Genomic DNA, 17,336 nt, shown 5'->3' with positions numbered 1-17,336 from the left:
TCTTGTTCTCCACAAACAGCGTTCAGATTCAGACCCGAGATGGCACGGTTTGAGGGTACTTTTTTTTTCAACATTTTTAATAAAGTTATGTCTGTGTTTTATTTATTTTTTATTTATGTACACCATTTGACAACAGGTGAGTACATTTTCTTCTTTTTACATTCAATAAATAGCAACGATTGACATGGTTCAGTTATAGTGTATTTACATTTTAACAAGATTATGCGGACTATACAGGAACACAATCTAGTTCTGTTCTTAGAGAAAGTGCTGGTGAAAGTTTAGAAAAGGAGACGGTAGCTTTACTCGTCCTCGTACCTGAGAAGAATGAGAGAATGCATTTATGTCAGTTGTTTAACATTAAACATTAAATTAACATTAAATATTGGAAGAAAAGGTTGAAACAGAAATTCAGAAACATGTTTTTTCCTTAAGTTTAGGGTCTAATGTCAATATGTGCCTTTTATTATTTAAAAAACATTTACAGCAGGACAGCTTGGAAAGAGCATATTTACGTCAGCTGTCGCTCAACCCTGTGATGTCGGTAAACGTTCTCACCTGACCATCTCCTTGTACTTGTTCAGAGCCTCCTGGGCCACGTACTGGATGAAGGCCGGGTCCTGCAGCTCCAGCTCCCCGGGAACAGAGAGGAGAAGTGGGGGAGAGTTCAGGATGTTCACCTGCACCGTGGTCTCAGTCACAGATTTGTTCTGTTCATCGTTGGTCTTTGGCACCACCTGGAGGGCAGAAAAAGGCATTTCTTACACTGTCCTGTCGCTGTACATTCATTTAACATCTGGACCGACATCACTTTTCTTGTGCTTCATTTAGACGTCTTTTACTAGCATTTAAACCAGAGAGAATTAATTTTTTAAAAGTGGGGAAAAAACATTGAGCAACTTAACAAGAATGTCCCAAAAACTGCAAAAAAAAAAAAAAAAAAAAAAAAAGGTAAAAAGTGACAAGAAAATTATCTGAATCATCTGATAATTATCTTGGGGGGATTATGGGACATTATTAAAAATGATTGAAAAATGTCCAGAAAACTATACTTATAATTCTCCTAATTATATACATAAAATTATGGTACAGGAAAAAGAATATATATATATATATATATATATATTAAATTTAAATTTAGCATTTGCTTTAACTTTTGTTTGTTTTAACTTTTCTTTTTATGTGCTTATTTTAAGACAATTTCCTTGTAACTTGTGACCAATATCTTGCTATTTTTCGGGCCATTTCTTCTTAAGTTGCTCGTTGAAAGAAATCAAGCCAGTTTGCTCGGGTATCAAAGGGTTTAAAGGAATACTTGAACCACAAGTATTTTGAATTTTAAATTTTTGGTGAAAATGCATGTGTTTGGAAAGTACCAAGCATGTGACTGGATAAATGAGACTTGGAATGAATATGAATAATTTGATGAAGTTTCGCTGGTCTTAGATGCGGCCCCCTTTTATGCCAAGATTTTTCTCGTTTTTTGGAATCTTTTTTTCTCTGTTTCATGGAAAAAAAAAAAAAGGAAGCAGTTTTCCTGACAAATTCAATGTATCACATTGTGAGATATTGTATTCAAATGATCATTTTGTGGGTGAAGTATTCCTGTAATGAGTGTTGTTTTATATCACTGCCTTTACATTGATCTCTTTTCCTCACCTTGGTGATGTGGAAGATGTTTTCAGGAGTGCTGCTGTTGCCCACAGCCTGAGCCACCCAGCTGAACTCTGCTGCCATGTTGCTGAGCCAGTTCACCGTCTCATCAGTGTGGCGCTGGACAATAGACAAGATCTCATCATACTGCTCTTTGGACACATCCACCAGCTGGGAGACCTCATCCAGCTCCACGTGCAGCTCCCGAACACTGGGGCACTCTGGAGACAGGAAGAGGAGCGGTCAGAGGTATGCAGGAGATGTCAGCTGAAACACAAGCTGTGAGGGAGCTGCAGGTGCTGCAGGTGCTGCTGGTGATGCTGGTGGTGCTGGTGCGTCACCTGTAAGCAGGGCTCCCTGACAGGACTCACACTGGTTCTGCAGCTGCCAGCACTCTGAGGTCTGTTTGCGAAGGTCCCGGCACAACCTCCTGTTCTGCAGGAAACGGGGGAAACTTACCCTCGCTGTAAACAAAAAAAAAAAAAAAAATGTTGAAAATTAGATCTTTTTTGTTGATTGGCATTGGCTTAAAGGGACAGTTTATCCCAAAATCAAAAATACATATTTTCCCTCTTACCTGTAGTGCTATTTATCAGTCTCGACTGTTATGGTGTGAGAGTAAAAGATATTGGCCGTAGAGATGTTTGCCTTCTCTCCACTACAATGGAACTAGATGGCACTCAGCTTGTGGTGCTCAAAGTGCCAAAAAATGCATTAAAAAAACTCAACAGGCAGTTTCTCTTTCCAGAAATCATGACCCGTCTACTCGAGATAATCCACAGGTGTTGTTTTCAGCAGTTTCACAAAGGAACTATTTTCTTTCTACCAAACTAGGCCTGCATTTACTGCCCAGTGATACATTTTAAGGGTTGTAGTTTAGAAAGAAAGTTTCTACATGAAACTGCTCACAACAAGGCCTGTGGATTGTCTTGAGTAAGTGGGTCATGATTTCTGGAAAGAGACATTGCTGTTGAGTTTTCTTTCTTCCTGTCTAGTTGCCATGCAGTTCATTTTTATAGCAGTTCTTTGGATGTGTAAAACTGGGTTGTCAGCTACCTGCTGGAGTTAAACATTAGTTATCTGCTTAGACAATGAATATAATATGTATTTATAAGTTTTGTCTATTTGGATATGTTAATCTCAATGTTAGCGTTGAGGCATTCTTGACAATTTAGTCATTTATTTAGCTTTACTGAAACCATGAGCACCAATGAAGACACACACAAAAAAAGAGATTAATAGATGCAGAAGTTTGTTTTTTTTTTTAGCAAAAAAATGTCCAGGGAACTATATTCATAATTATATATTTACATTTTTTTTACAGAATCATTGACTATTTAAAGGATTTTAGGTCACTTCTGGCTTTTTTATTTGGCAATTTTTCAGGTAATTTTTTGTACTTTTCATAGATTTCTTTGGAGACATTACCGTCTCCCCACGTTTTTGAAAATAAAAAAATAAAAAAATTGCCCCGTTTTCAAGAGATTAAATAAATAATTTGATCCCATCTTTTCTGAGCAACAGTTTTGTAAGAAAGGAAATAAAATCACGTCTCTTACAAGCGCCTGTCCTTAAGCCTGTTAAAGTCAACGATTTTAACAAATATCAATCTGCGCTATTATTGAAGTTTTACGGTATTTACTCCAAAACTAACCGCTGCTCGCGCTACCTTTCTTCTTCTCCTCCTCCACCGCCTCCTGGATGTCATCAAACACCTGGGTCACCACCGCCCCAAACTCCTCCACCACACTCTTGCCGAAGTCGAAGAAGGAGTCCAGCACCTCCTCCAGTCCCACGCCCTGCAGGAAGCCCGAGTCCCGGCTCGGGTTGTAGGGGTCGGGGTCGGCGTCCTCCGTCAGCAGGTCGGTGTCGTTGAGGAAGGCTCTCTGCAGGACTTTGTCCAGCCTGTCGCTCATCCTGGAGACCAGCGAGACGCTGCGGTTCACCAGCAGGCCCACCTTGCTGGCCAGGCGGTTGAAGGAGTCCTCGATGCGGTCGACCTGCGCGTCGGTGTCAGGACCCTGGTTCACCAGGATGTCCCCTGCGTCCATGGGAGGCTCACGAGGGCCGAAGCGCCTGGAAACTCTGCGGAAGAAGTTTTCCACCTGCAGGAGGAAAAGTCAGCGAGGTGAGTGAGATTTAGTGTCACCTGAGACCTGATAACCAACAGCAGGGTCCCAGCGTGATTACCGGGGTTTAACCACTTAAATAGTTTTAAGAGTTTTATGATTTTTTTTCTTTGAAAAAGTGAACTTTAGTCAACAAATCACAAATTGTATCTCCTGGGATGCATTGCACATTTACGGTATATATTTCCATTGTTGTATTGCCTTCTATTTAATCCATCCATCCATCCATTTTTTGAATTTATTTTTTTGTCAAAGCACTCTGTAAACACACTCACACACTCTGATACACTATTACTACTGCTGAGTGCTGCTTGTTTAACTGTCAGATTGTGAAAATGGATTTCCCTGTTGGGGTAAATAAAGTTGTTTGAAGTTAAAGTCTAAGTAAACTCTGTTTTTAATCATCAAATTCAGTCATGCTGCTAATCCATGACATATATTGATTTGCAAAAATACAAATAAAAATGAAAATATTGCTAGACTTAAATGTCTTTTAATCCATCTTTGTGTTGTTGTTTGCTTGTTTTTTCAACAAAAAACATCAGTGGTATCATAACAAATACTGGCCTTTAAAGGGTTAACATTCTGGAAATGAATGAACGTTTGATAGTTATGATCAGGACTGAAGTAGTTTAAAATATTTAACAAAAAATATTAATCCATCATATTTTCATAGCGGTTGAGTTACAGACAGAAAACTGCATTTGAGGGGGAGTACTGTAATTTGTTTAAAGGGGGACCCAATAGTTAAAGGTGCTATATAATAGAATTATTTTTATTTTTTTATTATTATACACTTTTGTTATTTTTGTCATTGTTTCTGCAAGAGTTTGGAGGTTAAAGTAAGACAGTCAGAGGTGTAGTTTTCATACCTTGGCATGGAAAATGCCAAATCCCCGGCGGCAGGTGGAGGTGTAGAAGTTCTTGCAAGCATCCTCCAGACAAGGTCTGCACTCCTCCCACTCCGTCTGCAGGGAGTCTTTACACTGCTCCTCCGCCTCCTCCAGCTTCTCAGTCACCTCCTTAGCCAGCTGATCTGCCCCCTGGTGGCCCAAAGCAAAACATATTTCATCTGCCTGCTTCTCTCTCTGTCCATCTTTCCTTCAGATTATCGGCAGTCTCACCTTCTTCTTGTCGCTGCTGTGTCGGAGGGACTTCATGAGGTGTTCGTGCTTCTGCTCGTTCCTCCACATCACCTCCCTCATCTGCTTCACCCCGTACAGAGCTCTCCTCACCTCCTCATCCACCAGCTTCTCGCCATTCAGGGACAACTCTGAGAGAAGGAGACACAAATGTGGGTGAGATGTTTAAATACTTAATATCATGTTTTCACACACAAAACAATGACTGCAATGTGATTTATATGTCCCTGAACTTAATCAAAACATCTGAGGACTCTAAAACCCGGGCAAATTGACCTGATTCCTTTCAAAACATACGAAGAAGACAATGAGCACAATGAGAAGACATGACACAGAAATTAGCAAGAAATTAGTAGAAAAAAAAGAAAGAAATTTTTTTTTAAAAATTGGCAACCCCCCCCCCCCCAACAAAACAAACAAATAAAATTAAATTAAAATTAAATTAAATTGGAAAGTTTTAAAAAAAAGGACCTTAAAAAACTACTTCAAATTAAAATAATAAAATTGTGAAATATTTTTAAACATTTAATTTTGAAAATTATAAATATAGTTCCCTGAACAATTTTCCCTAGCTTTTACATTTTTTTAAAATAAATCTACTACTTTCTTACAATTCGCGGGGAATTTCCGCCAAGTTGCTCATTGCCTTTCCCCCATGTTTTTGAGAGAAATCAAACCAATCTGGTCAGATTTCAAAGGTTTTATTACTTGTGAAAGGTGTCTGAAAGCAAGAAAAATGATGACGAAGCAGCTTTTAAAGGGATAAAAATAGTAACCTGAAATGATAAAAAGAGCCGTAGAAAGTTTCTTAAAATAATTGTATGCACACTTTATTTACATCATATATCAGAAGACACAGCTCCAACAGAGAAATAGTGAAATATTGATCACATTGTAGGGACACTTGCTGTGCGACTGTTTTTCCACACAAAGAGAACTTTAGGCAACAATTTTGATCGGTTAGCACCATTCGAACACTCAGCAAGAAACAAGTTGCAACACTGACGATTATATTAATGTACCTTAACACTGAAATAATAGCATGTGCAGTGTAAAATGCACAGTGGAACACATTATAAAGCACATGTACTCTTAAGGCACTCTCAACTGGAACTTCAGGCTAATATTGCACCTGATACCAAGTTAGCTGCACTGAATAAAAATATCAAAAGATATGACAGTGCAAGCTCTAACGTCATTTTCTGTGACACGTGCTGCTCATCTGTGCCACTCGTGTGACATGTCACTTTTTGGCATGCTGTGCAAAGTTTAGTTAAGCATTTATGGGATCGTTTAGGCTAATACAGTGGCTCCCAACAGTTTTTCCTTAAGGGACCCTTTTCTGTCCTTGAATCAATGACCCCTGGCATGTTTTATGGATATTTCATGTCATATTCAATCATAACAATAACAGATCAGAACAACATAACAACTGTACAATTCACCCAAATTGTAAACACATTAACTGCAGGAAGTTGATGTAAAATTAGCGATTTCAATGACTAATAGATTTGCTAATAGATTATGTTGTTTGATGCTTTTTCTCTGTTTTGTGATATTTGATTCAGTGATTTTTGCCATTATCACAATGATACTAAAACTTAGTATTTGATCAACACATCGCTACTTTTAACTCTGGTACAAAACATCCCACACATTTCCTTAAATATAAATTAAAATGGAAAGAAATGTAGATTCTTCTGTGCTGACTCACGTTTTAAGGTGTCCTCTGAGATGCTCGTGGATTGGTCCTCTGGGGCCGAATAAAGGGCCCCCAGCGTCACCACCAGCACAGCCAAACCGAGCAGGAGCTTCATTCTTAAACTGAAAGGACACGACAAATGACGCTACAGAATATCACATTTATCTTATGATCACACACACAAAATGTGTTTAAACAGGGAAACAAACACAACAGGTGCTCGTGAGTCTGATCCAGAGGGCCAATCAGCTTTGAGCTTGAGCATAATGAAACATAAATAATACTGCACACGGTCATAAGGAGGTCTGCCACTTGGTGGTGCTACACATCTGTCTGGATTTAAACTACAGTCAAACGTCCCTAATACTTGCACTTCAGATTGTAACTGGAGCAGTTTATTTTAGAAGTTAGACAACAGAAATGAGTCTCTAAAGAACTTTAAATAGTCTATTTGCAGTGATGCAGAAATTATGTCATATCATATCATATCATATCATATCATATCATATCAGCAGATCCTGAAGTTTAGGTGTCTGTTACCAGGTCTCCCCTGAAAAAGAGATTGTTGTCTCAACGGGACTTACCTTGTAAAATATAGTTTAAATAAACTGAAAACAAGATACATGTCAATTTTTGTAAAAAGTAGCGTATTCCATTGTATTAAGATACGATAGATTTAGATATGATGTTGCAACCAACACCTTGTTGCAACACCTTTGCCAAAAATGTATGCAATACGCATTAACACAGCCAAAATGATCCAAAAATGAAAGTTAAAAAAAAAAGCAAAAAATGTACCAATAGTTGCACGAGGGCTAAATGTGAGAGGTTAACAGAAGGAGGTGAGACGCTTATTTGGATACATCATCAGGCCCATGTCAGCTTAAAAACTTGGCGAGCCGTGTTCATGTTCGGACCATCTGCTGTGTCAGAAGGTAAAAAAAACTGACATAATTTTGTGTTTACATGTTAGTTTGTAACGAGCTAAACTCAGCTGGCCCAGTTCGGCCACACGAGGAGTTACACAAGTTTGCATCCAGCAGGGATTTAAAGTAAATGGGGATGTACTGACTTGACTTATTTCATTATAGGTTTAAGCTGCTGGTACAATCAGCTCTATTATATCCTCCTCACAACATGTAGCCGCTGTTTTTAAGATCAGTGCAGGAGCTACTTAATCTATACATAAATGCATAATTATGGATTTAACATAAATGTTAAAAAAAAGTGTGCAAAAAAATACTGCAGTAATCATAATAATTTTACTTCAAAAATATCACTTTAAAGTAGAAACAAACAAAATGAGCAGTTAAAATAATGAAAATGTGATAATTAAATGAACTAAAGTTAACTTTAATAACATCCCATTTAAAAAAATACATTATGATACCAATAAAATATTTAATTAAACTCACATATATTTAAAATGCACATTAATGACTCATCAAAAGAAGACCCCCCCAAAAAAAAAATAAACAAAAATGTCCAAAGTGACGATCACAGCGGAGAAACTTACCTGTAGATGACTGCAGGTGCTTTTCGGCTGGCAGGAATAAACAAAGTGCTCGGTGTGGACAGTAGCCGTGAAGTTTATGTTGACCTGACCGGGTCTATTTGTGCTCTTTCCACTTGAGCTTCATCCTATTACAGTCTTTGCTTGATGTCAGTGCTCGTTAATCCAGCATCCAACATGCTGTCACAGAGCTTTGTTTTGCATAAGAGGTTGCTTAGTCATGTCAGACGTTCTGTTTCACGGTCATTCCCAACCTATTTTCTAAAGGAATCCCATTTTCTGTCCTTGTCTGAACTCATGAAACCTGAATAAGTGGAATATTATTCAGATATTTTATATTCAATGCATAACAATGAGAATACAGAAAAAAACACACAAATTGTACAATCAACCTAAAGAGTGAACGCGTTAACTGCAGGAAGTTTGTGCAAAACAAGCATTTGGATGAATTTTGAGCAGATTATTTCCTGTGAATATTGCCACAGAAATTAGTCTACAAGATATCTCTAAAACTTCTGCAATTCTGTATTGTTTTTTTGTTTTTGTTTTTATGTGAGAATTCAGTGTTGTCTTCTTCGTGATGCTTGTCCAGTGCTCTGTTAGCTCTTTGTTTACTTTGCTAATGCAGGATAAGGATGTTTATCAGAAAGTGAAGGCTCTCTGTTTTCATATTGCCCTTATTTGGTGAGATTTTCCAGCATATTTCATAGTTTTAGTGCCCCGAGAACAAACTACTGTTAGAAAATGTGTACTGATTTCTTTACAAGTTGTGTAAGAAGTGTCATCTGAAAAAAAACAACAAAAAAACATTATTATTTTAGGAAAGTTACAGTTAAGTTATAGTTAGCTGCTTTTAAACATAATCTTAACTTAGTAGTAGTAGTCTTAACTTAGTATTTAATAATAGTAATAATAATAATGATACATTTTATTTAAAGAGCACTTTTCACAATACTCAGAAGCTTAACAAAGCAAAATCAAATAAAGTTAGTAACACTTAGAGAATAAATAAAACAAAGTAAATAAAAACAGGACAAACAAGCATGAATTGTGCATAAATCAAACATTAAAAGCAGATTTAAATTCTGATATTTAGGATCGGCACATGAGAAAATCTGTCTCCTTTAAATAAATTAGAACCAGTGGCAAACATGAACTTATTAAATAGGTCTTTTTTAAAACTGCATATCAGAATTGGGTGCTTTAGACCCAAAAATAAAACAAAACAAAACAAAACAAAACACAATGAACAGGTATGGAAACAGTGATTCAAAGTCATCAGGAACAAACTGATTGACAAAATCATAAACAATTGATAGAATAATGCACCCATTAAATATGAGTAAAAGTATACATCTGGGGTTTGCGAGTACCCCTGATGGTAGGATAACAATTTTAAGACAATGTTAAGAAACAGATGTTTTCTTTGTGCAAAATGTTCTGGAAATGTTCATAATACACTCAAATATTGACACTTGTTAAAAAAATATGTCTATAAACTGTGGTGGGTTGGGCCCTTTGGGGTGCATCAGCTCTTAATTTATCCCTCAGTGGGAGATCCTTAATGCAACACACACACACACACACACACACACACACACACACAAGGCTTAATCCCCACATGCACACAAGTGATGTCATCACAGTAAACTGTGCAGTAATTCATAGAGTGTGTGATATGAGTGATTGACGAGGGACTTTGTCAGTGTGGAAACATTATTGTAATCATTTGTAGTAATTCTTTAATATGAAAAGATCACATGATCAAAGATTGTTTTTACTGGACCTGAGCCACATGCTGATCTCATGAGAGCAGAGCTGCATCCATTTAACACATAAGCTGCTGTAAATATACATCTGACCCACATTCACACACAGGTAGAAATACACATAAGCCCTTATTAGGGCTCCACAATATGTTTTTTATTACTGTCAGGGATTTTTTAGTTGAAAGAGAGTGTCAGTAGAAAACTGCACTTTAAAATTTAACTACCCAGTCCCTTGGCAGTTTCCCAATGTTGCAGTCGCAACAATAAATGCAAATTTAGCCAATCCCTGTGAATTCTGTAAGACCATGTAATTTGTCCCATCAGTGCAACTTTACAGCAAATTTTAGTAGGTCTATTTAAAACAGATAAAATCTCATTTCATTGTAGAGCTACGTGCAGCGTATTGACTCGTGCAGCCCCTCTCTCTCCCTGTTTCCCATGACATCACAGCTCTGTGCCTGCAACACACAGTGAAAGGGCTAACTGTTATGTTTACATGGAGTCCGGCAGATGGCGACACCCTCAGCATGGCAAAAAATAGGAAAAAAAATGTCCAATGGAATGGTAGGATGGCAAATACAATACACATAATGATATGTTGCTATGGTGATGTGTCAAAAAAAGGAACATTAGTCAGCTAATACAGCATAACACGCTTCCCTTGTTACTCACTTGGTATTCCAACCAGCTCAGTGCTGATCGTCTGACAAATCTCCAGTTTTCATGTAACATCTCGGTAGGATTTCCAGTTTTGATCATAAAATTGTGGGTGTTGCTGCTCCAAAATTCTTACCTTTTCATTGTCCATATTGGACCAACGTTACCCAATGGTTATTGACAAGTTTAACAACAGAGCTGAGCTGTTTTATGTCGGGGTTAATGACTATGTGTGGGATGTGCAACAAGGCCCCGCCTCCAGGGCTGTATCCAGATTCTTAGTACATCTATGTGTAGACAAGGTAGAGAGAGAGAGCCAGAGGAGAGCAGCTCACGGAGATGGTCTTTAAGCGCTGTGTCAAACGGCAGCAACAGCAGGTCTGCCTCCAACCCCCCGACCAATCACTGAATGCTCATCATAACAAGCTCCAAATCTGTGACAGCATCACAACTATTTTTACATCTACTTCATTTCTTCATTTAGAACCAAGTATACTTTAGTATCTGTTTATTTATTGCAAGTAATATTATCGTGATATTTAACAACATTATCAGATATCGTGCAGCCTTAGCCGTTGTTTTGAATTGGTTGAACATCAGCCTGTCGTGTATAAATTACCACCAGTTATTCTTAGACCTATACCCACATGTGGATCCGATGTATTTTTAGTCAAAAGAAACATTCCTCTCAGCAGGAAGCTGTTTAGCATCTCCTTTCCTGGAATGCGAGGGACTCGGGGTGAGAGGGTTCCTCTGTCCCCGTCTCCTCACCGGTGCCCCATCTACCCCAAAAATGTGCCCTCTTTGCATGCTGTGACCCAGAAAATGAGGTCCTCACTGGATAATAATCAAAAACAGCCAGTGCTTCAGCTCGCTCTGCTGCCTCGCTGACACCTCCAACACCTGGTTTCTATAACTCTGCGGGGAGAAACGTTCTTCTCATCTTCTCCCGCGGTTGACCTAAACGTAAAACAGTTGACAATAAAAACGTCTGAGGCTGCATTTACTCAATCACAGAGGAATAAAAATACATCACGAAAAAGTTTAGGAACTGATGCAAGTGTGGTTGACTTTTTCTGGCAATCTGATGTTTTTACATCTCCCTAAGTGCAGGTTTGAGTTTTTGGAGATGTTTATAAAGTTGAAGGTGAAGCAGCAGGTCCATATAACGAGCTCACGATGTGGTCTTGTGTTAAGTTTTGTGTTGCTGATCAAAGCATCTCGCCCTGAGCTGAAGAGATAAACAGGTGCAGGGGATAAACTGCTTCACAGAGAACTGAGGTGTAATGGATGAAACCGTTAACGACTGGGAACCACAGAGCGGGGCTGAGTTTTGTTTGAAGGAACAGGATTGGTGTTAATTATGTCTCACTGTAGCTCGATCAGCATAAAAGCTCAAAGGGAAACTCGTAGCAGATTTCTTCGAAGCCTAAGATACAATAATGAGCGTGCAACAAGTGTGAGAGAAACAAAAACTCAAATTAAAAACAGTTATTGCATGAGGGAAATTTTCCCTTTCAGCAAACTAACAGCAGATGTTAGAATAAATCTATTTCTGTAATTATTTAGTTTCTTCTCTTGTGTTAAAGGGATAGTTCACCCAAAAATGAAAATTCAGTTGATATACCGATGGAAAGTCTGGTGAAGTTTTTTAGTACTGCTGGAAATTCACTGGGGAAAGGTGTTACACTCGTTTCTCAAGAAAATTAAGGCAAATAGTTCAATTGTTAAAAAAGACATAATGAAATCACAAATATGTCTCCATACTGCTCGTCTGCAGTAATCCAAGTGTCCTGAAGCCCCCGACGACGTTTTTGTTTGGAAAAACATCACTGGTGCCATGTTCTCGTCCTTGTTTTAACCTGTAGCTCCTGGTGTTAGAGCTGCGTTGTGCACTCACACAAGACCAACAGGAGCTCGAGGTATCTGTGTGCCAGTGTTAACATGCTACCTGGAAGCCTCCCACACACACACAGTAGTTTCTCAATCAGACAAAGGGATTTGTTGCTTGCTGCCAACTCCAAAAGTCTCTCTCTGGATTTTTAGTTTTGAGTGAACTATCCCTTTAACCCTTTGAAACCTGGGGCAACATCACCCTTTCCTTTTTTTTTTTTTGCTGCTTTCAGATGCCTTTCACAAGTATTTAACCCTTTAAACCTTGAGCAAATTGGTTCGATTTCTTTCAAAAGCAATTAGTTGATTTTGTAAATTTCTCTAAAAAGCTAGGGAAAAATTTAAAGGGAAGAAATAAAACTATTATTCATACTAATTGTCAGGTAATTTTCTTGTACTTTTTAATTTCAAGCTAATTTTGGGTCATTTCTTCTTTAGTTGCGCATTGCCTTCTTCTCTTTTTCTTTTTTTTTTTAAAGGAATCATATTCCTCATATCAGCTTGTTGCTGCCTCCATGTGGCAAAAAATAACAGTGCAAACCTGTTATGCACTCCTCACTTTTGAAATTAAATATAGCAAACTTTTGTTATGGGGGACTGCATATTAATGTTTTTAGATTTCGAAGTTAAATTAGACATTTTAAACTGCCCCACTTTGTGAGAAGTTGTTACCAATACAAAAACATCTCAGTTTTTTGCAAAACCACTAAACTCAGCTAATCTTATCAAAATAAGAATTAAATGTACAAAGTAGATAACAAAATTTTGCATCAGGCACTCGTCCAAAATTTTCCTAATATTCAGTGCAAGTAACTCAAAATAAGTAATAATAATAAGTTGATATAGACTAAGTTAAGTCAACTCAGTATTTCTAATTTAATTCAATATTACTAATATTTACAGTGCAACGTTTAAAGTAATTCTACATAAGCTAATAAATCACTGGCTTTGATTTTAGTGTGTGAAAGCTGCAGTATGTTATTGTAATTAGATTTTATTGTCTTTTAATTAAGACATCAAAACACAACACCTGTTTATTGTTGATTTGTCAGTGGGAATAGTGCGTATTCAGCATATTTGTGCACAATATTTACACACACACACACACACACACACACACACACACACACACACACACACAAAGTAATCAGTGCAGACGGTGCGCACAGATGTGGGAACACGTGGTTTCTCCGTGCAGCCCTACGGGCGCACCACTTCCTCTCACGTTTGGATTCCTTCACTTTTTGAGTTTCTCCGGTTACTGCTGCGGGTACCAGCAGAGTGCTGAGCTGGATAAGGATACAGCCTCACCTCAGCATCTCTACAAACTACCAGATTAACAAGAAGACTCTTTTTTCCTCTTGTAACTCCGAATTGCAACAAATTTCCCTCCTCTTTCTGCTGCAGCATCTGAGGTGCGACGCAGAAGTTACCTGCGCTGCTGGAGATCGTCCCCAAAGAGTCACGAATGGAGCTTTGAATCCTTACAACTCAAACAAACTGTGGATACTGGGATAGCCGCATATCCAAAACGCTGTGCGCTCAAAGGGAGCTTTTGGGCACATACCATTGCGATGCTCTGGATGTGACTTCAAACAAGTTTCACTACGGTAGAGTCCTGCAAAGCACAATGAAAGGTAAGCTCATTCATCAAAACAGATACTAATTTAAATGCACGCTGCAGTTTCATTTATGCGCATTTGATCTATTTTCTGCTCGTGCACCATTCTCGTCGCACTTTGTTCATCGCTTTTTTTTCTTGCCTCTTACTCTCAGTGTGAGACGTGAGGAATGCGTGGGCTACAACTCGTGTCTGACATCTGGTTTAAATTAAGGGACTCTGCTTGGGATTGTTTTGCATCTGGCTGCTGCTGCACATCAAACACTAACCTACACTAACACAACTATTCACAACAGAGCCAAAAAAGTGATTTTAGTTTAGTTACTTGCTGTTAGAACTTTATTTGTACTTTTTCTGTTGCACTTGAAGTCTTGTATGCATTAGATCCAAAGCTTCTCTTGCAAAATATGAATAAAAAGCAGTGCAGGAAACACTGAGTCAGGCTGGACTCCCGTGCATGAACAGCTTTATTGTGGTACACGCGTCCATTAATCCAATGGCTTGCTTCCTTTCAACACATTACATGGAATATAGCTCAGACTCCAAAGTGCATGAGTCATGGTGGTCAGCGGGTAACAAGTCATGAATTTAAATAAAGATTATTTTAAGTTTGCCCAGATTCTCATATGGTGAGCTGATGTTTTGGACGCTGTGCATGTCACTCTCACCTCCTTACAAAGGCACTTAGGTCAGCAAGCTCTGCTCCATTACTACGCTGTTTAAACACTTCATGACTCCTGCCACCCTGTGGTCCATCATTGAATACAAAGCTCTGCATTGTGGGCATGAATTTGAACAACTCTTCTCTCACAGTAAATCTCTAATGTGACTTCCTGTTGCTACTGTAATTGCTGTGAGAGGCAATGAGACATAAACACCATTATGTCCTTGTTTTTAGAGGACTGTAGTGGGAGCTTTTTTGTTTAGTTTAGATTTTTTGTGTGTTTTCTACTTCTAGTTCTTTGTTTTGAGTTATAAGGATTGGGCGGCTCTGTGTACATCTTTAAACTGTAGAAAGGTATACTGCAGAACCAGCAGGGGCGTAGGTTTTGTGTCAACAATGGGGGACACGGGAACATTTCCTGCATCCTGGTGAATTTTTATGCACTCATTTGTGTCTTTTTGGCATCAATTTATTGTGTAAATGTCTTCAATTTCATCGAGATGAAAGTCCTCTGTTTTATTTAACTTTTTTTTTTTTTACGGCTTTTTATCTTTTGATTGCACATGCAAATAATGAGGGGGCACATGCCCCCTGCAATAAACCACAAGAAAAACACAAAACTTTTTTAGCTGTAAGGTTCATTTTTGACGAGCAATAACCTGTGGGACTGAAAAATAAAGCTAACGTGAAAGTGCGAAAAACTGCAGATTGTCGAATGGTCACTTGTGGCTGGCTCCGAAACAGAGTCGACCTCCATTCACACAAGGGGCAAACACTGACCTCCTGGGTGAAAGTCTGGGGTTTGTTGTACCCATCATATATGGGGGTCTTATGATACATCCGGTGGTGTATCATAAGACCCCGCTGGTTCTGCCAGGCCGCATTCTCAGATGACACCACCTGGTCAGCGAAAGGTGGCTTTTGGTGCTGGGATCTTATGCCGAAATCACTGCAAATGCGGATCTACTTAATGACTTAGGAATGAGAACGGGCAGTAGTTGTAGTTACCAGATATAATTCTTTTAACAGCACTTCAGTGACTATATTTCAGTGTGAAATTGGTGTTTACTATGTTTTGAAATGCAGTCAGTAAATAGTTGTTTAATCAAGAGTTATGTGTAACATGAATATCTAAAAATCGTTCACTTTTTAACCAAATTTACGATGCCTAGACATCTGCAAAATCACCCAATCAGTGCTTGGTGGGATCAGTTTCTGTCATGTTGCGCAATCCCTCTTAAATATCATGGACCCATGCTGCAGTTTCATCCCAAAATCCAAATTACCTTAAATTTGACTCTTTTTTTTCAAATCTGCTCAGTTTTCAACCCCTTGAGCAAAATGAAATGAACTCTATTTCCCCGAATCACTCTTGAAAAGCCAAACATACTTACGGTAACATTACCGTTGTAATGGGACACAATCATGTTGCCTGGAAACACAAACAGGACACAGACTATTGGGGGTATTGGGAAAGGCAAATTCCACAAGTAAGATGTGGTTTCAGATTATTTACAACTGTTTGGATCTTTCCTGTCACCTCTCCACTCGCTCTGCTCTCATGACATGTCTGTTAAAAAAGTCCCTGTGATTTATTGCAGGTTTAAGCCCCAGGAACAGCCGTTTCTGAACATTCCTGCATAGTAAACTCAGGAAGAGACATGCAAAACAGTCAGCTTTTTCTTTCACCTGTACTTCTCTGATGGACAGCCATTGCTCTTATACCGTCACACCTCACTGCATTTGGCATTTTAGATGAAGAGATGTTTTTCCTCTGAAGATGTTTGGGACATGTGGTGTTTCTTTATTTTCCCTGGCCGTGGATGATGACACAGAAAAAAAAAGCTTTGAAGTTGGCAGAGTACTTTCCCACAGGCGCAAGAGCTGCCTGAAAAGGAGGCGACTCTCTGGGCCTGTCAGGTCATGGGAGATGGGAGTAATCCCACAAAGTGAAAGAAAAGAGTTTACTTAAAAAGAGCTGAGCTCATCTATGCGAGACAGGGTGAATTTTGTGTTTAATATTAAGCACAACACATAAGTGAACTGAAACAAGGATGGAGCAATCTCTGTATCATGATATTTATAAAAGGACCAAAAGAGATTAATATAATTGAAATTGATTGTGAAAGTTCAAAACTGACCTTTGCAACAGTGTTAGAGATATCAATCGTAAAGATATCTGCCTTCTCTCCGAGATAATGGAACTAGATGGCACTCAGCTTGTGGTGCTTTAACGGCCAACAAATTATATTTGAAAAACTCAACTTTAATGTCCCTTTCCAGAAATCATGACCCAGTTACTCAAAATAAACAGACCTTGTTGTGAGCAGTTTCCATGTAGAAACTTTTTTCTTTCTACTGAACTGCTCCAGCCAACTGTATCAACATGAGAAAGGAAGTGTGCATCAACTCACGGACTAGAGACTTGCGTCAGCGCTAGATGTTAAATTTGATGGCGTTCTCCTGGCCTGAGTTTTAACATCAGCTGGCTCATTGGTGCTACGTGAGATAGCAAGTGATGCACACTTCCTTCCACACAGTGACACAGTTGACCGGATTTTCTTGCTACTGAACTGCACCCTCCAACCCTATC

The 17,336-nt window shown here is 38.6% G+C and overlaps 2 protein-coding genes across 2 annotated transcripts in view; one reads left to right on the top strand and one right to left on the bottom strand.

Moving 5' to 3' along the window:
- Positions 1-143: 143 nt before the first annotated feature.
- On the bottom strand, positions 144-8,226 carry clul1 (clusterin-like 1 (retinal)). The gene is made up of 9 exons (XM_042498276.1): positions 8,143-8,226; positions 6,639-6,748; positions 4,907-5,055; positions 4,655-4,825; positions 3,323-3,758; positions 1,995-2,117; positions 1,660-1,874; positions 559-737; positions 144-318 (listed from the first exon to the last, which is right to left on the bottom strand). The coding sequence occupies exons 2-9, from the start codon at positions 6,739-6,741 to the stop codon at positions 303-305; spliced, it is 1,392 nt and encodes a 463-aa protein (XP_042354210.1). The 5' UTR covers positions 6,742-6,748; positions 8,143-8,226; the 3' UTR covers positions 144-302.
- Positions 8,227-13,677: 5,451 nt separating this feature from the next.
- Positions 13,678-17,336, top strand: part of LOC121951142 (collectin-12-like) — a 51,270-nt gene continuing 47,611 nt past the window's right edge. The window contains exon 1 of the mRNA XM_042497390.1: positions 13,678-14,095. Coding sequence (XP_042353324.1) covers positions 14,089-14,095 — 7 coding nt within the window. The 5' untranslated portion in view covers positions 13,678-14,088. The remainder of the gene's footprint in view (positions 14,096-17,336) is intronic.

The sequence above is a fragment of the Plectropomus leopardus genome, chromosome 12, assembly GCF_008729295.1.
Source record: "Plectropomus leopardus isolate mb chromosome 12, YSFRI_Pleo_2.0, whole genome shotgun sequence".
Classification (NCBI taxonomy): Eukaryota; Metazoa; Chordata; class Actinopteri; order Perciformes; family Serranidae; genus Plectropomus; species Plectropomus leopardus.
Note: the sequence above shows the minus strand (reverse complement) of the source record. Positions and strands in the feature narration are given on the sequence as shown.

What these genes read in the sequence shown, in the direction of transcription:
- clul1 (XM_042498276.1), bottom strand. Translation starts at nt 6,741, where the DNA reads ATGAAGCTCCTGCTCGGTTTGGCTGTGCTGGTGGTGACGCTGGGGGCC. An exon ending in ACAGCAGCGACAAGAAGAAG is followed by an intron (nt 4,826 to 4,906) that starts GTGAGACTGCCG and finishes TTGGGCCACCAG; the next exon opens with GGGGCAGATCAGCTGGCTAA. An exon ending in TTGGCATTTTCCATGCCAAG is followed by an intron (nt 3,759 to 4,654) that starts GTATGAAAACTA and finishes TTCCTCCTGCAG; the next exon opens with GTGGAAAACTTCTTCCGCAG.